At 51.4% G+C, this 26,209-nt stretch overlaps 11 protein-coding genes across 11 annotated transcripts; 6 read left to right on the forward strand and 5 right to left on the reverse strand.

Moving 5' to 3' along the window:
* Window positions 1–191: 191 nt before the first annotated feature.
* COCVIDRAFT_108670 (hypothetical protein) lies at window positions 192–4,861 on the reverse strand (the record flags this gene model as incomplete). Its single annotated transcript, XM_014697567.1, has 5 exons — window positions 192–1,316; window positions 1,372–3,806; window positions 3,858–4,368; window positions 4,422–4,672; window positions 4,777–4,861. 5 exons carry the CDS (start codon window positions 4,859–4,861, stop codon window positions 192–194), a joined length of 4,407 nt encoding a protein of 1,468 aa, XP_014553053.1.
* Window positions 4,862–5,219: 358 nt separating this feature from the next.
* On the forward strand, window positions 5,220–5,420 carry COCVIDRAFT_108680 (hypothetical protein; the record flags this gene model as incomplete). The annotated part of the gene is made up of 1 exon (XM_014697568.1): window positions 5,220–5,420. The coding sequence occupies one exon, from the start codon at window positions 5,220–5,222 to the stop codon at window positions 5,418–5,420; it is 201 nt and encodes a 66-aa protein (XP_014553054.1).
* Window positions 5,421–6,899: 1,479 nt separating this feature from the next.
* Window positions 6,900–7,673, forward strand: COCVIDRAFT_77142 (hypothetical protein; the record flags this gene model as incomplete). The annotated part of the gene is made up of 1 exon (XM_014697569.1): window positions 6,900–7,673. A coding segment is annotated over one exon (774 nt), but the record flags the coding sequence as incomplete, so codon positions are not given.
* A 353-nt stretch (window positions 7,674–8,026) lies between these two features.
* Window positions 8,027–9,223, reverse strand: COCVIDRAFT_18972 (hypothetical protein; the record flags this gene model as incomplete). Its single annotated transcript, XM_014697551.1, has 3 exons — window positions 8,027–8,828; window positions 8,884–9,145; window positions 9,211–9,223. The coding sequence occupies 3 exons, from the start codon at window positions 9,221–9,223 to the stop codon at window positions 8,027–8,029; spliced, it is 1,077 nt and encodes a 358-aa protein (XP_014553037.1).
* A 609-nt stretch (window positions 9,224–9,832) lies between these two features.
* COCVIDRAFT_40845 (hypothetical protein) lies at window positions 9,833–11,266 on the forward strand (the record flags this gene model as incomplete). Its single annotated transcript, XM_014697570.1, has 3 exons — window positions 9,833–9,961; window positions 10,010–10,218; window positions 10,267–11,266. The coding sequence occupies 3 exons, from the start codon at window positions 9,833–9,835 to the stop codon at window positions 11,264–11,266; spliced, it is 1,338 nt and encodes a 445-aa protein (XP_014553056.1).
* A 313-nt stretch (window positions 11,267–11,579) lies between these two features.
* On the reverse strand, window positions 11,580–14,474 carry COCVIDRAFT_108640 (hypothetical protein; the record flags this gene model as incomplete). The annotated part of the gene is made up of 4 exons (XM_014697571.1): window positions 11,580–12,367; window positions 12,423–13,847; window positions 13,897–14,233; window positions 14,313–14,474. 4 exons carry the CDS (start codon window positions 14,472–14,474, stop codon window positions 11,580–11,582), a joined length of 2,712 nt encoding a protein of 903 aa, XP_014553057.1.
* Window positions 14,475–17,547: 3,073 nt separating this feature from the next.
* Window positions 17,548–18,790, forward strand: COCVIDRAFT_29651 (hypothetical protein; the record flags this gene model as incomplete). The annotated part of the gene is made up of 5 exons (XM_014697572.1): window positions 17,548–17,814; window positions 17,905–17,930; window positions 17,995–18,407; window positions 18,526–18,563; window positions 18,629–18,790. 5 exons carry the CDS (start codon window positions 17,548–17,550, stop codon window positions 18,788–18,790), a joined length of 906 nt encoding a protein of 301 aa, XP_014553058.1.
* A 609-nt stretch (window positions 18,791–19,399) lies between these two features.
* Window positions 19,400–19,909, reverse strand: COCVIDRAFT_18976 (hypothetical protein; the record flags this gene model as incomplete). The annotated part of the gene is made up of 1 exon (XM_014697552.1): window positions 19,400–19,909. The coding sequence occupies one exon, from the start codon at window positions 19,907–19,909 to the stop codon at window positions 19,400–19,402; it is 510 nt and encodes a 169-aa protein (XP_014553038.1).
* Window positions 19,910–20,560: 651 nt separating this feature from the next.
* COCVIDRAFT_18977 (carbohydrate esterase family 16 protein) lies at window positions 20,561–21,680 on the forward strand (the record flags this gene model as incomplete). Its single annotated transcript, XM_014697553.1, has 2 exons — window positions 20,561–20,752; window positions 20,805–21,680. The coding sequence occupies 2 exons, from the start codon at window positions 20,561–20,563 to the stop codon at window positions 21,678–21,680; spliced, it is 1,068 nt and encodes a 355-aa protein (XP_014553039.1).
* A 230-nt stretch (window positions 21,681–21,910) lies between these two features.
* Window positions 21,911–24,400, reverse strand: COCVIDRAFT_29653 (hypothetical protein; the record flags this gene model as incomplete). The annotated part of the gene is made up of 2 exons (XM_014697573.1): window positions 21,911–22,459; window positions 22,517–24,400. 2 exons carry the CDS (start codon window positions 24,398–24,400, stop codon window positions 21,911–21,913), a joined length of 2,433 nt encoding a protein of 810 aa, XP_014553059.1.
* Window positions 24,401–24,748: 348 nt separating this feature from the next.
* Window positions 24,749–26,150, forward strand: COCVIDRAFT_40850 (hypothetical protein; the record flags this gene model as incomplete). The annotated part of the gene is made up of 3 exons (XM_014697574.1): window positions 24,749–25,054; window positions 25,104–25,870; window positions 25,901–26,150. 3 exons carry the CDS (start codon window positions 24,749–24,751, stop codon window positions 26,148–26,150), a joined length of 1,323 nt encoding a protein of 440 aa, XP_014553060.1.
* Between the last annotated feature and the right edge of the window lie 59 nt (window positions 26,151–26,209).

The raw sequence follows: 26,209 nt of genomic DNA on the forward strand, positions 1-26,209 counted from the left end.
CGGATTATGCGGCACTTTGCGATTCCAGTCTACCGCTTACCAGGCCATCGCATGGGCCACGGCACGCATCCTTGCGCCTGCCAACGCAATTTGTGGCGGTGCCACGCAAGCCTCACCCCGGATGCCGGATGCCGGACTACTCCAAGCGCTTACTGTGTACTCACCACACCACGCCTCCTTGTCGCAGTCTACTATGCAAGCATCGCCTGGAACTCACTTCCCTCTCTCAGCATGTCCTCGGCCCTGCCCGCCTTCACCAGTCGCCCATTTCCAAGCACCACACAGTAGTCTGCCGCCTTGACCGCTTCCAGACGATGCGCAATCGTAATCACCGTACTGCTCCTCATCTCCTCTCTCAACACGCTCTGGATGCGCTGCGCAGTCTCAAAGTCGATGCTCGCTGTCGCCTCATCCATGATCAGAATTGGTGATCTCCTGAGCATCGCCCTGGCCAGCCCCACGAGCTGCCGTTGTCCTTGCGATAGTCCTTTGCCCCCTCCCTCTATGCTTGTGCTCAGCGTCCACGAGTACTGTTCTCCGCCAATCTTCTCCAGTACTGAGACACATGATGCATCAGAATATTCCGATAAGGGGTCCAAGTTCTTGCGCATAGTTCCAGGAAAGAGCACAGGCTCCTGCGCTAGAAATGTGACGCGACTACGGAGTGCCTGCTTTTTAACTGTCGCGATGTCAATGCCATCGATGAGGATTCTGCCATTCTCGGCCGCAATAGTAGCCAACAGACTAAGAGCCAGAGTCGATTTGCCAGAGCCTGTGCGCCCAATAACTGCCGTGTTGGATCCTGCGGGAATCTTGAGTGTGATGTTCTGGAGTGCTGGTTCGAGGTTCTCTGCATAACGAATCGTCACGTCCTCGAACTCAATATCACCGCTATATGTCGGCCAGTGTGCAGGCGGCTCGACAACACCAGGCGCTTCCCTCTCAATGTCGAGAAGCTCCACCACACGTTCGACACTCGTAAAGTCCATTTCCAGGTTTCCGTAGATTCTGCACATCCATTCCGTATGAAGCACAAACTTGCCAGCCGTGATCAGCACAAAAGCAGTAAGTCCGGGACTGATGCCAGTATACACAGCAATGAGCGTCATAATTAGTGTAAAGCTAGCCGACATGACACTAAAGCGTAGAGCTAGCCATGCTTGTAGAGACCAGTAGAAATGGTCATTCTTCTGAAAGTTGTCGACGACTTCAATGACACGAGCTTGGAAGCGATGTTGTGCCTTGAAAGCCCGCACGGTAGTAAGCCCTTCGACAAGGGCGCCAAAGTTGCTCATCAAAGGAGAAAGCGATACCATCTACCTCAGATTAGCATGCCGAATCAGACTAGTGCTGCTTTACAACCAGACTTACCTCGAGCCGCCTCAAACTCTGCGATGTGGGCAAAAATCGGAAAAAATAATACACAAATCCACAGCAGAGTAGGACCCCGAAAGCTAAGAAAGCTGGCGTAGAGGACAAAATAATGACAATGCAACTCATCCAGCCGATAATCTGCCATGCAAATGTGATGAATGCACTGCTCAGATCGCCGTCGATAGTATTCATATCACTTGTCAATCTGTTCATCAATCTTCCCACTGGAGTAACATCGTAGAATCGGAAGGTCGCATGAGCCACACGCTCCAAAGTTTCCCTGAAGATGGTTTTTGCAGCGTGGTATCCAACTCCAAACATGATGAGATTTGTCCACCAAAAGAGTATAGCAGTTCCAGACACGAACATGAAGAACGTCCAGAGCCAAGGATCGACATTTTCAGTTGCGGGTGGCAGAAAATCAAAGATTCCGTGATGCTCCACATCGTCGTAACTTTCACCCCAGGATTTCATAAACCATGTTTGACCAACGTCGAGAACGCGAAAAGCTGCCATAACGAAAATTGCCACAGACCACCATCGGAGTGTGCCTGCTTTGACGTAGCGCCAGTACACGCTCCACTTGACACCACCTTTTGCACGATGCTCGTCTTCGATGAACTTGTCTGGAACTGCTGCCGATTGTTCTTCTTCACGCTTCTTTGCGTCCTCCTCGGATTCCGTTTCAGTGGTCTGCGTCCGCTTCAACGCATCGTTATCTTCAGCCTGGGTAGGTTCGTGAATCGTTGCGCGACCGTGTTCCAGTTGAACCCATTGCTTCGCGATACCATGGCAGAGCTCCGTCCGATGTGTAACCAGAATGGTCGTTCTTCCATTGAGCAATGGCCCGGCCAGCAACTTGGCAACAATGAACTCAGCCGTTTGATGGTCAAGAGCCGACAAAGGGTCATCCAGTAACAATACTTTTGCGTTGCTGTATACTGCCCTGGCTAGTGCTACGCGAGCCTTTTGTCCACCAGACAAGCCAATACCATTCTCGCCAATGTTCGATAGATCACCGTGCTTCAGCTCCGCCATATCAGGTAAGAGGGCACAAGCTTCCAATGTTTGCTTGTAGCGCATCTCTTCAAATGGATATGAAAAAAGAATGTTATCACGAATGCTCATGCTCTGAAGCCACGGGGTTTGAGCACAGTACGCAACCATCTGGTCAGGGCGTATGAGTTCGCCGGCCGTAGTGTCCAGCTCTCCAAGCAATGCTTGCAATAGCGCAGTTTTCCCTGCGGCTACTTCTCCATAGATGACAGTCAGTCCAGGAGGAAAGGACAGGGTAATCTCGGAGAGCACGTTGTGGTCCACGCCTGGCCAAGCAAATGATGCTTGATGCGTACTAAGCTCAGTGGAGCCCTCAGCTGTCACATGAGTCTCTTCCTTATTGGGTTCTGCCATAAATTCTTCGATGCGACCCATCGCAACGTACGCATTGAGAAGGGTTGTTATCAACTGGGGCAAGGCACGGAGATAACTTTCCAACTGATTGAACAGCTCAATGGCAGGGAAAATGAGGTCGATACGCAAATCTTGTCCCGCCAACTTGGTGAAAGCATAAAAGGCCACAGCAGGGAATAGTCCGGAACCAAACCGTAGGATGAAGGCAAGTGAGGTCACAAAGAAGATGTTTGCGACACGCAAATGCAGCTCCTTCTGACGTGACTCTAGAACGCCATCGAGCCATGCATCCTGCCATCCGTACCAACGAAGGTGTCGAATCGACTCGATAAACTGGCTTGTTCGTTGAATCTTCTCGTCTGTGGCTGATCGACGCTTCTTCTCAAAGTGAACTTGTAGGCGAGCAATGACAATGTTCAAGAGTTGGGACACACCCAAGGCAAGTATGCCCAGCAGACATGCCCAGCCCAACATGCGCCATATGAGTATGATTGCAAAAATTGCGCCAGTGGGTTTAGTGATGATGTCTGAGAATTCCCAGAAACGCTGCGCTATCTCGTAAGCATCGCTTCGCATTAAGTTCAGTATCTTTCCCATCGATGCAGGGTCGTTATCCTCCTTTAGGGCATTTTTGGTTTTTTTCCTGAAAGCCGATCGAAAGGAAGCAAGTAGGGTCTCCTTCCAATGTTTGAAAGCAGTTTTGGACTCTTCACGGGTTGTGTGAGTTTCACCATTGATCTCTTCGTGTACTTCGCCAATGCTGTTGCCATTAGTCTGTTCGTCTTTCCCGTCTTGTTTGGCGCCTAATATCTTGCGATTCAGGGTCTTCTCATAAAGCATTGTAATGAGTTCGCCTCTGCATCTCTCATAAGCGCGCCTTTGGTACCACAAATTGAAGACATTAAGTTGCGCAGAGGTCAAGCGCAATACTAAAATCACACAAGCATACGTAATCGTCGCGCGATTGTGACGATGTTCCATGGAGGCAAGGAGGCGTTGAAGGAAGACGGGTGTGAGCAGAGCTTCCGTTGTTAGATTGAGGGCACAAAGACAAGATGAGGTGTAAGACTTACTTGCACATAAGCGCACTACGTTTAAGAATGTGGTGCGCAGCAGGTCCATGCCATTTGCGACAAAGACTTTCTTCGTGACTGACCCTTCGAGCGCCCCAAATGCATCATGCAATCGCGCGTGTTTGAATTCCCAGCCGAGGTCCCATATATCACTGTCTTCCATTTCTCGAGTTTTACCCTTTTTTATCAAAGGCTCCATCCATGACACAGTCATGTATTGCCAAGGGGTCAAGTTATCTTCCGGAGTGCGTAGTGTGATAGTTGGTGTGTCATGGACGGCACTGATATCATATCTAGGCAGCATTGGGTCCCGCAACGGCATGTTAAGGATAATGATGATTGCCAGGAACGCTGCTGCAGGTGGAACAGCCCACGGAAGATCGCTTGGCAAAAAGGTTTGCTTGTGGGATAACATGATGATTTGCTCCAACATGAGTCCTGTAAAGAGCATTAACAATGATAAAGACGCAGTTCTCGGCTGCTCGACCAGGATTATGGCGATTGCAATGGCCTAGGCAACTTGTTAGCCATGGATGCATCAAGAAAATCTGGACTCGTGCGTACCCAGGCGATTGCTGGATACATGGCCATTGGCTGATGCCACGGAAGAAATACGTGAACAGTTTGAAATGTAAGACCGATTAACGCTATGACGAGAAGCCAGATGGTCGCACCCAAAGGCTGCTGAGGCGACGCGGCTTCAAACTCATCGTCTTTCTCCTGGGTCTCCTGTACCAGGGGTTTCGTCCATCTTGGCCAGTACGGACTTGTCACCCTTAAAGAGTATCTCAGCAAGACCAAGGCCGCAAGTATGGCTGGTATGGTTGCAACATAAGGTAACGCGCATGGTGTAAACCTAGCAGTTTTTGGATCCTGATCAGGTGAGTAGATGTCGAATCAAGTTGAAGCTTCTGGATACTGACCCAGAGACGATGGCAATGTGAGATTGGCGGTATGTCTGAAAAGAATGATTGGTGGGATATTGGAGTCTGGAGCGACGCCATGTTGTCTGTTGCCACCTCAAATGAGTATCCAACAGCAACTATTTGGACAAGACTTCCTTCCACCTGAAGCCCAAGCTGCAATCGATTAGTTGGACGATTGCGGGCATGTACACGAAGATAGAGATTCAGGTGGGCTTGCTAGGCATCAGGGAACAGAGCTTGCACGAGTGAGACGGGTGTCGGTGAGGACGTTGAACAGTAGTCCCGAAAGGTACGCGGGCTGGACTGGGGGCTGGCTAGCGTCCCCCACAAGCCTAATGTCGCGGCCTCGCCTCTTACGCCTTTGCTTTTCTATACGTCGCATACCGTGACACTGCATTGCAACTGATCTGACTATTGGCCTCTTGCTTTGCTGTTCATGTACCGCTACGTGCTGCGCAGCACTGTCTATCTCGGCAGCTCAACAAAGTACATATCCAGGGCCTTGGGAGGACTACGACTACGTCACCTATTTCCCCAAATTATTCCCGCACTACCAGCATGCCACAAGATTGTTTCCGCCAATGGACAGAATTACAGGCGACGAGATATGCTCAGGGAGACCAAGTCTTATATCTGATATCTTGTCTCACCGGCTTCGTATCGGCTAAGTGTTATTATCACCATCATCATCTCCCCGTTATTGGTGCTTCTCTAAACAACGAGCGCAGGAGGAATCGCACCTATGGCCACCCGCAATCTGAGCCGGCAACAACTTGCCGTTCTCAAAAGTCTCAGCTCGTCAAATTGCCTAGCATAGGTACATTGTGGGCCAAGAAACGACATCTCATGGATCCGTCAAGCTTCACCGGATACCCAGACTCATGTCCCCGCCGTCAGCCTTGCATCATTTCCATCTCAGGCATGCGACCGGTCTTCCATCGTCTGATATTCTCGCTCAGCTCATGCAAGTCGAATTCTATGTGATACTTGAGCCGTCGCGAAAGCAATCTGCCTGCCTATACAGGCAGTAAGTACTACTAGTCCCTCTACGATACCGGGATCCTCAGCCACAGCCACATCATCTTCCATGTAGAACCAAATATGTTCATGAAGCGCGAGCACTGCACAACTAAGGGGCGAACTGCAAGCGCGCGAGTGTTCCCTCACCACCATCCAATCATCTCAGTGCCAATACTCGAAGCCTTTCCCACTTGGGCCGCAGCACTAATCCTGGGGGCTGAAGCCATGAGCCTCGCATTTACGGAATCCTTCGGCTGAACCCACCGAGCGGGCTCAGCCGCTGCACTTCTACTTCTTTGACTACCACGTTTGAGTGCGAAAACATTGTTTGCCCTGGGTGTGGGTAAAAGCCACGATGAGCATGCGCACCAAATATGTCACCAACTTGTCAATCTCTCGCCACAGCTTTCGCCCACCTACATTCGTTCCTCCGATATTGCCAACATGACAACTTTCTCTCTCGTGCCCAACTTCGTTGGTGTCCAATGGCATTCGTGACAATCTGACAAGGGTTTTCTCCGAAGGATGCGCAGTCAAACCTGCGAAACAAGCCCCAGCACTGCCACATATCTGCCAATATATTCCATGTGTCTGGAAGGAAATACCCCTTCCAATCCTTCACAGTCCCTAAAATTAGGCTGACAGCATTACTTAAACTGGGAATTCAGGAGCAGCGAATCCAGCAGAAATACAGAATTCAATTCCTGTTCTTCAATCAATAATTCACACGTCCTCTACTACCATGGTCTTCGGCGAACTTTCACCATCCCCTTCATATGCTGCGCGGAAGTCAGATCGATCATCACCTACAGAGACTCGACGCAGGGTGTCCATACCACGTACCTCGAAACGCCGCCCATCTACAGACTCAGAGAGTGGACCACAGATAGCGCCAGATCAATCACCTACTCGTCCATCTCAATCTGCCAATTCAAATCAGACTCCATCAACTGCAGCCTTAAAACGACCTCAAGATACATCATCTGACGTCTTTGACGCCACCATACCACAGAAACGTACTTGCACTTCAAACACAAATACTGCACATGCTTCTGGGCAGCGAGCCGATAGTGAAGAAATCTATTCCCGACCCAAGACACAAGAGACGGCCAGATTGACACATGCCAAACTATGCAATCGAATCAGGACCAAGCTGAGCGATGACGATCGAATCAAAGGCGTCATATATGTTTTCCGGCATCCAACCAGTGATGGGTCTGTCTGGAAAATCGGCACCACCAAGCGCTTGTACAATGAACGATTCGACGAACACAAGAACTGTTGCAAATTTGAACCAGACCCTTTTCACGTGTCGGCCCAAGAGATTCAAAACTGCAATCTCCTAGAAAAGCTTATACATATGGATTTGTGTTATCAGGTCAGGTATCGCTCTTGTACCAACAGGACAAAAGGACATGACGAGTGGTTTGAAGTTTCGGAATATATGGCGGTCGAGACAGTGAAGAAGTGGGAGCGTTTTATACACGAAGGGAAGCCGTATGATTCACAAGGCAATCTCAACGTCGTATGGAGTTATGTGCTGGAGCAACGGTCCCCAGCGGCTCTCAATGTACGCGACATGTCTCACGACGCTCGACACGAGCAGTGGGCTGATATACTTGCGCCCCCAACATACAGCGACTACGTCTATGCCTACTCAGCATACGCACGTTCTGAACTCAAAGCCACCTACGATTGGGTGTACATGTTCTTCTGGCAACTCTTGACAATACTGTATAGCTTGCATGCGCTCGCATTGTGTAGGAACCGCCCGGCGTTTTATGCGCTTGTTTTTGTGCTTGGATGCGCTGTGTTGCCGAGCTTTCGGCTTCAATCCACTGAGAAGCAAAAGGTGAGATCGCCCAAGAAAAAGGCGTGAGAAGTTTAGATTGTAATTTTCTTTTCAAGTGTACAGTATTTCGTTCATCACTTTACGTGGCAATTCAAGATAGACATTTCGTTTCACCATATATATGAATCTCGCATGAGCACTGAGCAATCGTTTTCTTAATCATACATTCTGTTTTTCCTTCGTGACTTTTATAGCCTTACAGAGTAACATCCATCGTGATTGCGAGACATTACTAGAGCCCGAAAGACAACGCAACAAGCGCTCGATACGTCTACAAAATACCGATTCTCAAATGTACAATCAGGTATCCAGTATTCATGCTAGAGCAAAAAACAATAAGATCAAACATGAACTTAGACAAAAATCAACGCCTAAAGCTTGGGCTTGGAAACAATCAATGAGTTTCCGTCCTGGAGCGCCTTGACAGCATCAGTGACAAGCTCGTCAACAATCTCCTTAGCGGTCTTCTTCTCATTGACAACGGCAGCAACCTTGCCCATGAGGAAGGGTCGGGCATTGTCCATGGTCTCATCATCGATATCGTCGCCCATCTTCTCGAGATCGTGCTCGACGGGTATTATGCCCTTGCTGGTGAGCTCCTTGATTTCTTGTTGCCTGTTCTCTTCCCAGTTGTTGACATATGGGTTGTTGCGGATACGGAGGGGTCGTCCAGTGAAGATGATTGTGCGGATGTTGTCGTCCCAGCCAGCAGTGCGGACGGCTTCCTGGTGAACCTTTGGCGCACCGGCCTCCTCGCAGAGGATGAAGCGTGTTCCAACCCACACACCGGTCGCGCCAAAGGCGAGCATAGCAGCAAGGGATTGGCCGCTGTAGACACCGCCAGCAGCTACGACTTGGACCTGCTCGCCGGTCAAAGGCGACTTGTGGCCCTGAACCATCTTGACTGCGGCTGGGATGAAGACGGATGTGGGGACATCTCCAGTGTGGCCTCCACCCTCGCCTCCCTGTGCGCAGATGATGTCAACACCGATATCCAGGCACTTTTGGATGTGCTTGGGGTGTCCGATCATGTTCATGTATAGAACGCCCGCCTTGTGCAGCTTCTCGACGACAGCCTTGGGTGGCACGCCAACAGCGGAGACGAAGAGTTTGGCGCCGGACTCGATGATGACATCGACGAGCTCGCCCAACTTGCCCTTTGTGTAGTCGTAGCTATCCCTGGTCAGTTTATTGCGTCGTAAAGGTGGGCCCGATGGTTGAGACATACTTGGTCTTGCGAGCGTTGCCTCCCACCTGGGGAAGAAGCAGGTCAATACCGAAGGGCGCGTTCTTGTCGGTCAGGTATCCCTTGAGCTCAGCGATCTGCTCACGGAGCATATCTGGTGTGTATCCGAGACCACCGATGACACCAAGACCTCCGGCGTTGGTAACGGCGGCAGCAAGCCTGGGCCCAGCAGCCACGTTCATTCCGGCAAGAATGACGGGATGCTGAATCTTCAGCAGGTCGGTGAGTTTGGTACGGATTTGCTCTGTCCTGTGTTAGCCATGGGCGCATGTGAAATAGGACTGTGCCACTGGGGCGATGGCAACATACGTGGTGCGGCCATGGTTGCGGTGAAGGAAGTATCTACAGCTAGAAGAAGAGCGAGACAGAGCAAGATATTGTAGCAGTCGGTGACGCAGGTAAAAGCGACGAGGAGTTGGCTCGGATCTTATGGGGTGAGGAGGAGAGGAGATGAATCCTTTCCAGCTCGTCTCCGAGCCGTGAGCCGAGGCACAGCGCAAGTGTCACGCGGAGAAGGCTAGCCATATCCGGAGCTAGCGCTGTCTGGGGAAGGCCGGGACTAGCATTGCCCGCATGGTGTCGTCACGCTGATTTGTGATCGACTCCGTCTTGGACAACCATGTTGTCCAATACTCTGCGCATGCCGGTGCCGAGGGTCATATCCCAAGGCTTCATTCACCGTATATCGCGGCCATGGTCAGCCTACAGCAGACATGTATCGGGTCAGGCCGTGGAAAATTTTCCGCAATGGCAGAGTAGACGCCGGGCCCTCGTATCTGCATGCCATGCGCCCAGCCGGGGCCTTGAGCATCAGTATCGAGAGCCGCAGCAATTTGCTCAACGAAACATATCGAGTCTGCAAAATGACGAACATGCTAAGAAGCGCCATGCCTTCATCGCTCTGGGGAGCAATATGGGTGATAGGGCAGCCATGATTGAGCAGGCATGCAAAGAGATGGAGTCGGGCGAAAAGATACGCATCATTCGGACGAGCAGCTTATGGGAAAGTAAAGCCATGTACGTTCTCGATCAGGACAATTTTGTAAACGGTGTCTGCGAGGTATGCCCTCCGTGTTTTTGTACCGTAACACTGCACTAAGTTAGGTAGATAGAGACTTCACTTTCGCCTATCGAGCTGCTAGATGAATTGCAAGCTGTTGAGAATAGAATGGGCCGTGTCAAGGTTATTGACAAGGGCCCTCGGAACATCGATCTGGATATTTTGCTGTACGGCGAGACTGAATTCTCCAACGAAAGGCTTCAGATTCCTCATGCCCTAATGTTCGAGAGGGAATTTGTCTTGCGGCCGTTGAGCGAGTAAGCTATCTATCACTTGTGCGAATGATCTCAGCTGACTATTCTTAGACTCATACTAGAAAATAACCAAGTCAATTTCCCATTTCAGGAATCCATTCAGCAACGTCTAGCGAAACTGCCAAAGTCCGAAGCGCCACTGGTACCAATAGTGCCGCTCGCATCAGATTTCTCTCCAATCTCGTCTGCCAAAACTGAGCAAAAAACACGCATAATGTCCATTCTCAATGTCACACCAGACTCTTTCTCCGATGGTGGCGTGAACTACAACAACGACCAAGAAACATTGGCTGAAACAATCAGAGCACACATTGCAAGTGGAGCAACCATCATCGACGTAGGCGGCCAGTCCACCCGACCCGGCGCAGTCCAAGTCTCCACAGAGGAAGAACTATCGCGAGTCCTCCCCGCCATAACATTCATTCGCTCAATCCCAGAGGCAAAGGATATAGCTATCAGCATCGACACATACCGTGCACGCGTCGCCGAAGAAGCCATCAAAGGTGGCGCCAACATGATCAACGACGTCAGCGCAGGCGCAATGGATACAGAAATGCTACCTACAATGGGTAAACTCGGCTGCACCGTGTGCCTAATGCACATGCGCGGAACCCCAGAAACCATGAACTCTCGCGAGAACACGAGCTACCCCGACGGCATTGTCGAAACCGTTGGTCGCGAATTGCTGCAACGCGTTCGGGCAGCCGAAGAAGCAGGCGTCAGACGATGGCGCATGATCCTCGATCCAGGCATTGGATTCGCAAAGACGCAAGAACAGAATCTCGAATTGCTGCGCCAGCAGCATCAACTTGGCAAGTATCCTGGTTTGGAGGGTATACCCTGGCTAGTGGGGACAAGCCGAAAGGCTTTCATTGGACGTATCACTGGTGTCGAGAACGCGCAACAACGTGTGTGGGGCACGGCTGTGGCTGTCTCGGCAGCCATACAGGGAGGCGCTGAGATCCTTAGAGTACATGATGTGAAGGAGATGACCCAAGTTGCCAAGATGGCGGATGCGTTGTGGAGGAGAGGTGATTCTCCATCAAACTAGTCTGCATTGTCGGCTTGAAAATGGACATGAGATAAATAAAAGTTTAAATTCATCTGCAATACGAGTTGCAATAGTTCCCGACTCAATCATAGGACTGAAAAACCACTGCAGGGAATCGACTTGACCATCCATTGAATTTATTGCAATCTTTTGAAAGTCCAACAGATATTATTACATATAACGTAAAAATAAGACTAGATTTGAATAAGAACAAACTTGATTGAAAACGTTAAATGCTATAAATCTACATATTCAAACATGGGCTACTTGGAACAAAAATCAATGTCTTCGTCAACTCGCCATTCTTTTTTTTTTACAACTTGCTCGCGCCACCCATCAGCTCGGCACCAGCACCGCTAATGGCTAACTTGCCAGTCTCCTTGACCTTGGTCTGGAACAAGACGGTGTTGCCGACCTTCCACATCTCGGTGATAAGGGTCTGGCCAGGCAGCACAACACCGGCAAAGCGGACCTTGATGTTCTTGAAAGGTCCGTATGTTTGCAGAATGTGCTTACCCGAGACACCAAAGCTGCACAAGCCGTGCAGAATGGGTGTGGGGAAACCACCCGCTTTGCTGAACACAGGGTCAATGTGGAGAGGGTTCAAGTCGCCAGAGAGACGGTAGATAGCAGCCTGTTCCTCAGTCGTGCGCTCTTCAACAACGGTATCAGGGGCACGCTTGGGAGGCTGGTGAACCTTGGTTGCTGCGCCGCGATCAGTACCCTTCTTAGGGCCACCGAAGTTACCGGAGCCACGGATGAAGACGGTGCTCTCGTTATAGAAGATTTCCTCTCCAGTCTTCGCGTCCTTGGTCACGCTGCCATATACAACCAGTCCAGCAGCGCCCTTGTCAACAACTTCGACCAGCTTGGGAATAGCAACGAGGTTGGCTTCTGTGGGAATGGGGAACTTGCGGATCTCGAGATACTGCTCGCCGTGGAGAAGCATGCGGGGGTCGAAGTTGGGAACAATCTCATCGAATGTGAAAGGAGCTTCTGCGTTGAATGGAGGAACGACACCAAAGGTGGGGATAACCTGGAAGTTCTCGTCGCCCTCGTACACGAATGGAAGATCGGTGCGCTTGGCACCAACGCCGAGGTCTGTCGCCACTAGTTAGATTTTGTAATTGATAGTATTCAAGTGCAAGAAACTTACTGTAAAGAATCACGTCACGCTCAGTGTAGCTGAAAGGAGTACCCTCGGACTTGGCAGCCAAAGCCTTCTTCTGAGCCTCGAGGATCTCCTCGTTGCTCTTGGCAGACTCCTTCTCCTTCTTGCCCTTAGAAGTGTTCTCGATGTTTGCCATGATGGACTTGAGTCCACTGGCGTTGTCGAAGGGGTGGTCAGCACGGCCGTCATCAAAGTTGGTGATGCGCGGCCATTGAGCGAGGACAGCCTCGGGAGTGAGCTTAACATCAACTGGGAAGCCATGGCCACCGCTGCGTTGCCATCTGGTAGCAGCGAACCAGCCAGAGCCCATCTCGTACAAGCCACCGGTTGGCTCAGGAGCCTTGTCAGAGACGAGGAGAACGACCAGAGGAGCGTTGTAGTCAGGCTTGAGGGCCTGGACAACTTCCTCGGGCATAATGGTTCGGGTCATCTGGGTTCCCGCGTTGGGGGCGACGGTGTTGACAAAGATGTTGTTCTTCTTGCCCTCAAGAGCGAGAGACTTAGAGAAACCAAGAATACCGCACTTGGCCGAGGCGTAGTTTGCCTGGCCAAAGTTGCCGTAGATACCGCTGGTGGAGGTAGTGTTGAGGATGCGGCCGTACTTTTGCTTGAGCATATAAGGCCAGGCAGCCTTGGTGCATGCATAGGTGCCGAAGAGGTGCACCTTGTGAATGATGTCCCACTGCTCATCGGTCATGTTTGCGAAAGCCTTGTCCCGAAGGATACCTGCATTGTTGATCAGAATGTCAATGCGGCCGTACTTCTCAATGGCAGTTTTGATGACAGCCTCGCCATCCTGGACATCGGCCTTGTTGCCGACAGCCTCTCCGCCAAGCTTCTGGATCTCCTGAACAGTGGTGTCGGGGTTAACAAGATCATTAACCACAACCTTCGCGCCGCGCTTGGCAAGTTGCAGGCAGTAGATGCGGCCGAGACCAGCACCTCCACCAGTGACCAAAGCGACCTTGCCCTTGAAGTCAAGCGGCTCGCCCTTGGGGTTGGGGGGGAGTTGGTTGGCCTTCTCGAGCAGCTCAAGAGCATCTGCGGGGCCCTGAGGGTGCTCAGGCTTGGAAAAGTCGACAACATCCTTCCATTTAGTAGCGAGGGCCTCGGGTGTGAGTGTGTCATCAGCTTTGAGCAGAGCGCCGGTTGCTCGCTCCCAACGGAGCTTAGCAACGTGTCCAGCTCCAGCCTCAAAGATGGAGCCTGTCTCGGTGGACGACTTGTGTGTAAGGACTGCGACAATGGGAACAACCCACTCGGGCTTCATCTTCTCGAGAACATCTGGGGGCATGACAGTCTCAGTCATTCGGCTGGCGGCAATTGGGGCGACGACATTGCAGAGAATGTTGTATTTCAGACCCTCCTTTGCAAGTGTCTCAGTGAAGCCAACAAGGGCAAGTTTAGCAGCTGCGCGAGTTAGCCCTCCATCATGGTGTTGGCTTGGATTTGAGCTTACCAGAGTAGTTTGTCTGTCCAAAAGATCCAAACAAACCAGCAGCCGACGCAGTGCTGATAAGTCGTCCGTACTTTTGTTTCCTGAAGTAGGGCCATGCGGCACGTGCGCACTTGTATGCTCCGTAAACGTGGACTTTGTAGATGAGATCCCAGTCGGCCTGCTTCATGTTCTTGAAGCTGATATCGCGGAGAATGCCGGCATTGTTGATGAGGATGTCGATACGACCAAAGGCATCAATGGCCGTCTTGATAATCGCCTCACCATTCTCTACTGAGTCGTAGTTGGCAACAGCTTTGCCGCCTGCGCTACGAATTTGCTCGACGACCTTGTCTGCGGCCTATCGTGTTCGCGTCAGCCATGGGTACATTATATCTTGATGTGCCTGAAGCAGTTTCGGGTTAAAGAAAGGAACATACCGCTGAGCCCTGGCCCTCGCCCTTGAAGCTGCTGCCGAGGTCGTTGACCACGACATTGGCGCCGCGGCTGCCATAGAAGATGGCATACTCGCGACCCAATCCACCACCAGCGCCTGTTACAACGACGGTTTGGCCGTCGTATCGCAGCTCTTGCGCAGTCATGATGTGTGTGTATATGGGAGTCTTGTGAAGGAGATGGCTCTTTGCTCGCGTCTGAAGCTGTGTCGCGACTGTGCAAAGCTCAGATAGATGCAGCAAGCAAGCAAGCAAGGTGTCACAAGTCAAGTGGGAATCAGCAAAGATCCCGGGATATCAAATGAGAAAATGGGAAAGCTGAAGATGAGAGGAAAGGATGTCAGAAGTTATGGTGGCAGTCAATATGAAGTCGTTCTTACGGCCATGTCTCATGAAAGCAGCCGAGCTGCTGGCGATGACGAGTTACCTCGGTCCCGACGGCAGTTGGTCATGTGTGGAGAATTGCGAACCGTGCGCCCTCACACTTTCACATGTCCTTGCACCGCGTTATCTGATGTTGTGCTCCTGCTAGAGAACTCCGGGGTATCATATGACAGTCGCCAAAGCCATGTTCCATCTTGTCTGGGGTCTCCATACATGGTTCTTCCCAACCATGCATAGCCCCGGATCTCGGTGCCCCTGGCCAGAACGGCACGTGATGACGCGCGAGTTGACTACATACTATCTTGTCACGTCAAATGCCGTTGGAAAAATAGGACAGGAATGGTATATGACCGATCCAAATACCCAAAAGCTGCATCTATGCATCCTGAACGTAGCAAGTCCAAATCCTTCATCGTACCCTTACCATAGCATACACCCTGCAAAGCCGCATGCGAAAAATTGTCAAAGCCCAATCCCACTATTACAGTCGGGAAGTCGTTGAGAAGTTTCCGCGTAAATCAAAAGTCTATGTGTGGACGTACAGGATCGTAAAGGCTGTAACATAGATACTTATACCTCCCTGGAATTTGTTGGGCAGGTAGAAGCGTCATCTGCTAAGCGTCGATCCCCATCCTGGACGAGAGTCACATCGTACAGCCTCTTTATCCATCCACTCAGACTCGGAGGATACAGACGCTAATCAGTTATGAAGCAGCATCAACTCTGAGTAGCCAAGTGCATGAAGTGATGCTCGAGCAGAATTCCTTTAGTCTGCTTCACATCTAAATAGTGCCGAACAAGATACCGAGCCGTACATATTCTTACCGACACCGCTTCTCACTCCTGGACCGCAAATTTTCATTCTTTCTATCGCCAATATAGCCCGGTCATCGTGTGGCATCCATCACCCAACTCGATTGAGCTTGGCCTCCCTTCCAGATCCTTCCTCTCAAGCTTCGAGTGTATCCTCATGTTCCCTGCTCCCCAAATCGCAATGTATACGCACTCTAGCGAAGATAGGACATGACGCCGTGGATGGTATCCATGTACCTGCAACACTAGTGAAGCTTGTGAGGAGTCGTGGTGAGCGCGGTTATCATCGTCTCGGTCCGAGAATCGCGCATAGAGCACATTCACGATAGGGCTGCGCGCACGGCAGATGCAGGACGCAGCGTGCAAGGACCTATTCAATGTACTTAGGTGGCCTAGTAGGGCTTCCGCGTGGCTTGAGTGGAACTAGAATTGAGCACGGACAACGCGGCTGGTTCGCAAGTCCGGTGAGTCGTTGAAAGCCTCTCTTGTTACCGTCTTTTGACCTGTAACCGTATTCGTATCCATTTCTGTTCGTTTTGTATCTATTGCACACATGTCATATGCCCAGAAAAATGCCTCATGCTCTGTACTGTAGTGGGCCTGTTTAGCGGGACAGAAGCTACACATGTATATGTGAACAATGTCTCCCATTGACCAATGTAATCATTTTTGCATTCGGAACGCAACGTTGCTCATCAGATCCATTCGGTTCGCTTCATGCGCACAAGGAAAGATTCGTGACCAGCTAGCCATTTAGAATTACCAGCTCTGCCTTACAGGGTCCGGAGAGAATGCGCCCTAAACTTTCCAGTGGTATGTGCATCATACTGTCATCAGGCTAAAAAGGACTGTCCCTCCAAAGGTCAGCTGAGTGCATGTCCGGAGTTGATACAGGAAGGGATTTGCGCAGCATCGTACGTGCCACCCTGGACAAATCATTCATATGAACATTATGCTAACTGAAAGACTGTTGGAAGTCATTGCCGTTGGGTTCTTAGTGACATACTAATGTGACGATGTTGGTTTGGGAGGCCTGTCCCGAGGCCATGTCAACGGTGTCATTGTCGACAAGACTGTCAGCGGGCGGGGCTATCCGCCCGCCTGATGCATGCACCACGTGCTAGTCATTGACCAAAGAACATGCGTTAGCGTGGGGGTTCTCTTTGTTTTCATACAAAGAATGGTTGAAAGGAGGTGTGATGGCTACTGGCCTCCAGCCTTGTCATGAGTCGGTGCCATGATGATCGGACGTTACAGAGCCTCGCAAGCAGGATAATCTCTGAAGGTTGTAGCGGCTCTGCCCCCTTCTCAGGCCGTTTCTGCACACGAGCGCCAAACACCCGTCTGTCCGGCAATGCAGCTTGCCGAAGACAGGGATGGCTCCCATTGATGGTGTAATGTCATCATGCAACTGTTGATTAGGTCTAACTCATGTCGATTCCTTGAAAGCGCAGCCTGTGCTCTTGCGGGCCTCAGCCTCATTTTCCATCATCCACCGCCGGCCTGTTGTAGGGAACTATGTGCGGCAGAATAGGGGATGAGCCTGTGGGCCGAGTCCTCATTCTCATTCCATGCTAGCCGTTATTGCTGCTACTCTGGTGGTCTTTGAGAGGTCTGTACTTCGCCAGAGCTTGGTGATCCTTGTCTTGTACGATGATGAACTAGCTTCTTGGGAGTAGGTACAGCGCCTAGGTCCTCGATGTCGGGGGTGCTCAGGTTCCCGTGTCCGTAACCTACGGCTTATGGCCACCTGGTCAGCATCCCCCTAGTGACGTTGGCAGTCGCCACGATAGCGGATAATTTTGCGCCTGTGCCGAGTCTGTTGCCAACTCACAGCACTGTGCAGATCACAGAGGTGGTGTGCCCATCTGGTCGGTTCATCATCGACACAAGCATTAGGTTCCTTCTGTCGCTTACTTGCATCTTGTTCAACATTGCCTTATCGCCTCGGTAGAGTGTACTGCAGTCGACTTCGGAGCACGCGAGCTGTTCGAGCCATAAATTCCATCCAACGAACATACCAATGAGTGACGACACAGAAAGAGTAAGCGTCCATGGCCGAATTTTCCAGAAGATATCGCTAGACGAGAAAATCTATTTCGCCCCGGTGGCCATCGACGACCGCGAGGAGAGCAGACTGACTGCCCAACATGATCTCGTGTCCAGACTCTTGGGGAACAGGCTGTTTTCCGACCGGATACCAGTAACAGAACCTCAGTCGATACTGGAATGCGGTTATGGGGGAGGTGACTGGGCTGTCCAGTGTGCAGATGAATTTGAGGACTGCGAGGTGTGTACTCCAATATGCTGATCGTGTTGGCGAAGATGGGTTGATTCTAGCAATGCCCGTCACCTGGCCAGCAGATATTGACTACTACAGGTCACCGCTATTGATATATTTCCTATGTGAGTGAATAGGACGTAGGGGATGGTGGCTATGACGAGTCGAAGCTAACCATCTATTCTCCAGGCAAGTTTCAGATCAACCTGAGAATTTAGAACTGATCGGCCACAATCTTAACGATCCACTCCGCGATCCCGATATTTTCAAAGCAAATCAATATGACTTAATCCACTCGCGATTTGTATTTCCGGGAATAAAAACGGGGAGATGGCCTAGGTACATTAGAGACATGAAGCTCCTGCTACGACCAGGAGGATGGGTTCAAGTCATGGAGTACCTCCCCATCATCCAGTCTCATAACGGACGTCTCACAGAGAATTCTGCAGTCAGGAGGTGGTGGCAGTCGTACCAGGCTGCAATGATGAGGATGGATAGAGATCCAAGGATAGGTCGTCGCTTGTCTCAGCTGCTTGTTGAGAACAGGTACCGCGATGTAGCAGTCGATATTTTGCAGCTCCACATCGGTGGCTGGCCCGCAGGTAGGATCATCCTTTTTCAATCTGCTGCAGTATTGTGGATGCTACCGACATGGGTGAGCCTGCTATGGTGTAGAAGCAGTGTTGTACCAGCGTGAGGAGATGTTAACGTATTGAACAGACCCAGTCAAGGCCAATATGGGAGAAGAAGCAATCGATGTAGGTCATGGCTCTTGACAACAGTGAGGAGGTCCAAGGTATTGACCATGCCCGTCTGGGTGCAGGTAATTGGCGATCTCCTCGAGTCGATTGGGCTTTGGCCATTCACTGCGGAGCTTGGTTGGACGGCTGCACAGTTTGACCATCTCATGGGGGAGGTTCGCGAAGAGCTCGAGGATGTCGGGTTGAAGCTATATATGGAAATGTATGTAGTGGCGCAAGAGTGAGAGACACAAAGCAGCTGACTGTATGCCAGATTTGTCGGACGAGGACGGAAGAGTACTGGCTAATGGCGTGTAGGATGATCATACAGCGAAGACTGTTCTGTTGCAAGGTGCGTCTTGTGTCAGCGGTGATGTTGGAGCCTGAGTCTTGTGTGGGGACGGAATTGTGTGGTCGCGACAGGATGACGTGCAGGGTTGTAGCATTCTTTATAGCTGTCGTCAAACTAGTTTGGGTTGTTTGGTCGCTGTAGTTTGTATATGACAAGTCATCGTGCCCGTCTACATGTAAGCGTGGAGAGAGCCGGCAAGGTTTGGAGCAACGCGTGGTGTTTTATGAAGCATCGATACATGAGAGGCGAGGCTACTGTTGGCAACGGGGCCATGATGGTGGCTTGGTAGACAGATCATGGGCTGATGTGTGGTCTCGGGTCGCAGCAAAGAGGTACAAGGAAAACGATGGAGAAAGGCGAACGACAAAGGGGTGAGGGGATTAGGGCAGAGGAGAAGAGGAATATCGTGAGTTGAGGACGAGGAAGGAAGGGTGAGCAGTAGAGGCAACAGCACTAACTCTCGTCCTGCCACCACTGCCACCACTAGTCCTACGACCACCACCTACGTCAAGCAAGCAAGACGCGTCTTGCCCTTGACAGCATGGGCGCAATCGGCCACGCCTCTGCTCATCTTCGGGGTCCGGGGGCTGATTGGCATTGCTGGCATTTCACAAGCCTCTGACTCCGACAGCTTGGTAGCGAAAAACCGTCCGATGGGGCCCTCTCCTGGTTGATCCTTCACGCTCTCGCTCTCGCACTCACCCGCCCAGGTGCCATGGCTACCGCTGACCTTGTTTGTTTTTATTCTTTGCTTGGAGGAAGCGCTGACCTTGATTATCTTGTTACAAGCATGGCCTTTTGCTGCCGACGACATGCCCGCGCCCTGGGACCAAGCATTGTGGCGCCTATCATCCATTACACCCCCATCGCCTATCGACGTTGAACTCTCTCCATGGCCGTGCGCATATGCACTGCATCGGGGAAGCGGGTGCGATAGACGAACCCTCGTCGAACAAAACCAAGACCGTTGTCGTGCCTTGGATTCGGCCCGCCATGACCAGCCAGGCTCCATGTATGTATGTGTACATTATGCGTGGGGTTATCATGTACATATGTGCTCTGTATGTACTCATGTTACTTACATACTGCCATGTGCAGCCCCGCAGCACTCGACGCCCATATCCTCGGCCGGCAGTAGCTTGACGACAGGCCTCCAACCGTCATCGATAACCGTTGCTGTACTTGTGGTTATATCCGTTATGGCCGTGCTCCATCGTCGCCAATGCCAATGACGACATGATGCCAATCACCCAAACGACGTTGACGCCAAAGACGCGCCGCATCCATCCAACTGCGGCAATACACACTCGCCTTGAATTCTTCCGAGCGCCGGCCTCAACTCCTCGGGCCATCGCCATCTTTTGATGAGCAAGCCCATGGAGAACACACTATTTAGCCGGCTGCCACCGTAACTACATCTACAAAGCGTATAGCGCCATCAACCCGCCTTCTTCCTTCTGCCGAACCCGGTATGCGCAGATTCAATTCCCCGCACTCCATCTTGCTTCTCCAATGTTGTCGATGAAGCCCGTGTATCGACAGGGAAAATGCCTTAGTGCTCCGCATGCGTACATGGACGATGCCGTCTCCGGATGCTTGACGCTATAAGTACCCGTCAACATGCCCGTGGGGCCGTTACCAACTCCACAAAACTTCCGTCGTCATGTTAACTGAATGGCTTGTTCGCGCTCTCTTCGCAAACTTGGCTGTTGCTAGTAAAATTAAACCCGCACCCGCCAATGCAAGGTTCACCACGCTGGTCACCTTTGGCGACAGTTATACAGATGAAAATCGCTTAGGTTACTTCATCAACAACAATGGCTCCGCTCCGCCAGTGGGTTGGCAGCAGCCAGTGGTATGTTGGCCCACCTACAGACATTGTTGCCCATCCTAAACATACAATGCAGGGCTTGAAAACAGCATCTGGAGGACGGTCTTGGGCTCGATTGGCCAGTGACTACTCTGGCGCAAAGCTCTACAACTATGCTGTCTCTGGAGCTGTATGCTCCAACAAAGTATCTCCAAGGCCCCTCGCCGCCATCAATGGCCCTTTCCCTGACATTGATGGCTATGAAGTGCCCGCTTTCATCGCTGACTCCAAATACGTCAACCCGAACGGCACCAAATTCTTCACTGGCAAAGCCTCGGACACTGCTTATGCCATCTGGATTGGGACCAATGATCTCGGCAATGGCGCCTTTTTGACCGATAAACAGTTACCCGGCAAGACTGTCATTGACTACGTGGACTGCATCTACGACCAAATTACCCGTCTTTACAATAACGGTGCCCGCTATGTTGTTCTCTTGAACCTGGCGCCCCTTGAATTGCTGCCACAATATCAACTTCCCGAGAAAGGTGGCTTGCAATCGACGCAATTCTTCAACGACGCCCCCGGAAAGAACCTGACTGCGCTTCATGGCCGCATGAAAAACACAGTTGCTGCGTTGAACGGACTGTTCAAGTATCGTACACCCTACCAGTTCGACTACACGGAGTTGTGGGACGGCGCCACAGTAGTGAATTTCGACGTCAACGCTCTGATGCAGGAAATCTACTATCACCCAAGCAAGTACTTCAATGGCACTGCACCGCCCAATGTAGAAGGCGCGGCGCATCTGTGCAACGACCAGGGAAGCAACTGCACCACGGCTGCCAGTCTGGACAGCTTCATGTGGTATGACCCGCTGCATCCAAGTGAGCAGACCAGCCGCATCATAGCCAAAGAATTTGTCAACGTACTCGGCGGCGAGAGCAAGTACGCTACTTACTGGGGAGAATGAGTGATGGGCTGGATAGCTGGCAAGCAGGAATTAATGTAGAAGAATGAATATATGCAAATGTCTACAACACCATCCAACGATGCTAAGGCTAATGCTTTTACCAAATGATGTACGCTGTACGCTAGAAAACGATGCAATCTGCGTAAAAGAAAAGAAAATAGAAACAACCGCCCCGCTCAAAGGCAGAAGTTGAATACTCAAACACGTCCATACCAATACAACACCCACGCCTAAATACTGCGACACCACCTCTCCAAGCCCTTATCCCCACCCCTAATCCCCTTGAGCACCTCGCCCACCTCTTCAAGCGCAACATCACACCTCACCATACCGAACGAGCCCACCTGACCTTGAACAACCGGCATGCATAAGCCCAACTCCACCAGACCCTCCCACTCACGACGCGCTACATCTTTACCCCATACTTTACTCGCCCCACTACTGCTACTGAGTCCACCCGCCGCCGATTGAATACGCGCTCGCGAAGCCAGCGTGACATACTCATCGTACGCCATGTTGAAATTGCACGTGTCCGAGTCGTGGATGATGTCTAGTCGGGCTGCGGCGATAAGCAGAGAGAGTGCGAGGGTTGATAGCGAGGGCACGAGGGATAGCTTTGAATCTGGGGCGCTGAGTAGATAGCCCGGCTGGAAGGGCATCTCGGGGCTGAGGGTGGCGGTGGGGAGGAGGAAGGAAGTTAGGACTTGAGGGACGGATTTTGTGAGGTAGAAGGAAGATGCAAGATGTTGGGTTAGGAAGGTGGGGGTTGAGAAGAGTGTCTGTGACGTTGGTGTTAGTGATGTGAGACACAGATGGATTTGAGGAAAAGGACTTACGAAGATGTTGGCATTCCATTCGCTGACCATGTCTTGCTTTGCACCGCCTTTTTGTCCTTTATTCGGTGTACACTTGGCTCCGCCTCCTAAGATGCCTCGCTCCTTGACGCTCAACTGTTCTGGTTCCAACGTCAAGCAAGCTTTGCATATGGTCTGAAAAGCAGTAAACGACGTCGCTAGTTTGAGATGCACGTATCGATGGCTGAATCGACTCTTGACACGCTTCTCCAGAGTATTGGTCACGTCGATGCGCGTTGTCAGACCCAAAACGGCGATGGGAGCTTTCCGCGATTGTGCAATGTCAAAGAGATTGTACAGCAACGTCTGGCGAGGGTGATGGGCAAAGAGGTCAAACTCGTCCATAATGAAGATGACTGCTTTGGCTACTTGATCTGTATCTTCACCTGTCTGTTCAGACGGATGTGAGAGCAGAGCGAGCAGTGTGGCTAGCGTGTCGGCGTAGTTCTTACCAGGCCCACTGCCGTCTTCTTCTATGTCCATCTCCTTGCCTAGCTGGCGCCAGATTTCTCGCAGCGCAATCTTGTCATCAGTGTGTACAAATCCGTTTAGTCGAACAACATGGTAGTATCCACCATTGTCTTTGGAAACTTCGGAGAGGACTTTGTTTACGAGTGCTGTCTTCCCACTACCCCGAGCGCCGATGATAAGCATAGAGTTACCCTCGCCAGCAGTGATGGTGTGTTCAACAACTTGGTGTACAGATTTGTATTCCTCATCCAAGCCGACCAGAGGCGAGGGACGTTTGCCAGTGATCCGTTCCATAACAATAGTCTTGATCAAATCCAACTCATGACCTGGGGCAAGGTTGCTGTATATAAGAGGTAGAGCAGAACTTTTCTTTTGCGCTGAAGTTGGCTTATTGAACGGGCTAGGTTCGGTAGGGTCCAAGACACTGCCCAAGGCACTGTTGCCATCCACGTCCAAGTCGTCATCGTCATTGTGTGTATCGGCTTGTCCTTCAACATCTGACCATCGCTCTTCGCCGTTGTTTGCAATGTGATCGGTGTGATTCAGGCGCCGTGTTGTGCTCGCGGGTAGTCGTTTGTTTCCAGTCGGGGATGCATCTGGAAGATCGTCCTCGTTCACTGCTGTACTGGTCTCCTTGGTTGTAGGTTTGCGCCGTCTAGGGGCTGTTGCTGGAGCAGTGATCCCACCTGCGCCAGACGTCTCTGGTACCGCCTTCTTTTGTGTACTCGTCGCCGTCTTTCGAGCAGGAGGCGGCTTTGGAGGCGTGGTAGCCTTGCTCGAGTCCTGCAAGTCGTCCTCTTCACCCTCGTCTTCTTCGGGAATTGGACTTGGTTCCTTCTTCTTTCTGGGGGCTTTTGCTCGAGGGGCTGCTGGCTTGCGGGCAGTCTTTACGGTAGGTTTCGCAGCCGCCGGGCGCGTTGCCAAAGGAATAACATTGATTGCATCTCCATTCGCCGCAGCCTTGCGGGCTGCCACCTCTGCATTGGTAGGTCGGCCCCTCCTACGTTTGGGTGGAGCGGCTGGCTGTGGTTCCTCTGCAACATGCGCAGCGCTTGCCACATCTCCCTGTGGTGCTGTCTGTGACGGTTGACGATTCGCTTTGGACGGTACTTCTATGTCGAATGCGCCTTCAAAATCGTCGTAAACGTCTACATTTTTCGCTGCCGTCGGCTTCGCAGCTGTGCCATTTGTTGCGCTCTTCAACGTCCTTCCCTTGGCTGCCCTGACAGGTTTCTTGTCGACCTTTGGTGTTTTGTCATTGTCTGTATTGCTGGTAGATGGCTTGGCCAGCCTGCCGGTGGGTTTCCTCGTCGATGGCTTCCTCAATGCGGTCGACTCGGTGGACTTGGGGGCATCCAGCTTTCTCCGTTTCGCTGATCGTGGAGAGTCGTCCATGATGATAAACTATATTTCGTTGAATACGTGAAGGGCGTGTCGATGGGTGTTCTTTACAGGGAATGCGCCATAGCAGTTGTGGTGAATGAAAGGGATTCTCCTAGCAACCAGATCCTAAAGTTGTTGCTGGCCCAGGCGCGTCCCTCTTCAAAGGCGCGTCGTCGCGCTGCCACCCCTGCATTATGCCAAGACCCCACCTCCGGCCGTACATTGTGCATGCAGCACGCCCTACAATTGACTTCCCCACTATCGCCATCGTGACTAATAGCCTCAACATAGCTTGCGGAAAAGACTTAGATATTAGATAGCCATGTCCCCCATTTCTTTTCTCCAACAACCATACACACAATGGCTTCAACCCAGAGTGCCCAGTCCGACCTAACATTATCCCCACACAATCTCGCTCCATCGACACTGGACGACATTGAACTATTCCAGCATACTGATAATGACGCTTACCACAATGAGGCAGCATTTTCTCTGCCACCTACCGATGGAGGCAAGGACGCCTGGTTGTGCCTGTTCGGCTGTTTCATGCTCGAGGCAATGATCTGGGGGTTTCCCTCCTGCTATGGTGTGTTCCAAGAATACTACGCAACCAGTGATGAGTTTGCGGGACAGAGAAACATTGCAGTCGTGGGTGCTTGCGCAATGGTAATTTTCACAGATCCCCAGATAGATTGAAGCCTAAAGTATATCTCAGGGAATCATGTACATGGACATCACTTTGTGGTTCGCTGTGCTTAAGTACTTCCCCAGATTCCGCCGCTATGCGACTCCGGCTGGTCTGGTCGTCGTCTGTCTTGCACTTGGTCTTGGATCCCTGTCGACGAATGTCACCCACCTCATCGTCACTCAAGGCATCCTGTACGCGCTGGGTGGTGGTTTAGCATGGACTCCCATTCTCTTCAACATTGAAGAGTGGTGGGTTCGTCGTCGAGGATTCGCATACGGGGCAACCATGGCTGGTCTCGGACTAAGCGGTGCTATTCTTCCTTTAATCCTGGAATGGCTTCTGCAGTCCTATGGCTTCCGAACAACCCTCAGGGTTTGCGCCCTCAGCTTTGTGGCCCTGAATTTCCCAATCATCTTCTTCTTCAAGCCGCGTCTCCCTCTATCTCAGACTTCGCAGTCCAGAAGCTTCGACTTGTCTTTCTGGACCTGCTCAAACTATCTCATCCTGCAGTCAGGGAATGTTATCCAAAGCCTTGGTTTCTTCCTTCCTGCAATATACCTCCCCACATTTGCTCGCTCCATTGGCGCAAGCACTGTTCAAGGCACTGTCACCATTATACTTGTCAACGCAGCAGCATTTGTTGGGTCTCTCTGTATGGGCTTGGCCACGGACAAGTACCACGTGACCAACTGTCTGCTGGTCTCTGCACTCGGCTCAGCTGTCGGCAGTTTCTTAATCTGGGGTTTCTCCACATCACTAGCACCCCTGTACATCTTTTGCGTCATCTACGGGGCGTTTGCTGGATGCTAGTCGAGTGCCTGGAGTGCCATTGTTGCCGACACACAAAAGAAAAGAAGGGGTGCAGACTCTGGCTTCGTATGGGCCTGTCTCTCCGCTGGAAAAGGCGTTGGCAACCTATGCAGCGGTCCTCTATCGGAAGCGTTGATGCATGCTGGCAATTGGAGTGCAGGTTTTGCTTATGGTAGCGGGTATGGCGCATTGATTGCTTTTACTGGAGTGACAGCACTTTTGAGCGGATGGGGATATGCGGCCAGGCGAATTGGATGGATTTGAAATAATTGTTTCTGGAGTTCAACATTGCGCATTGTGCATTATGGTGCCGAGGCTCGTAT

The sequence above is a fragment of the Bipolaris victoriae genome (genome assembly GCF_000527765.1).
Source record: "Bipolaris victoriae FI3 unplaced genomic scaffold scaffold_95, whole genome shotgun sequence".
Lineage (NCBI taxonomy): Eukaryota > Fungi > Ascomycota > Dothideomycetes > Pleosporales > Pleosporaceae > Bipolaris > Bipolaris victoriae.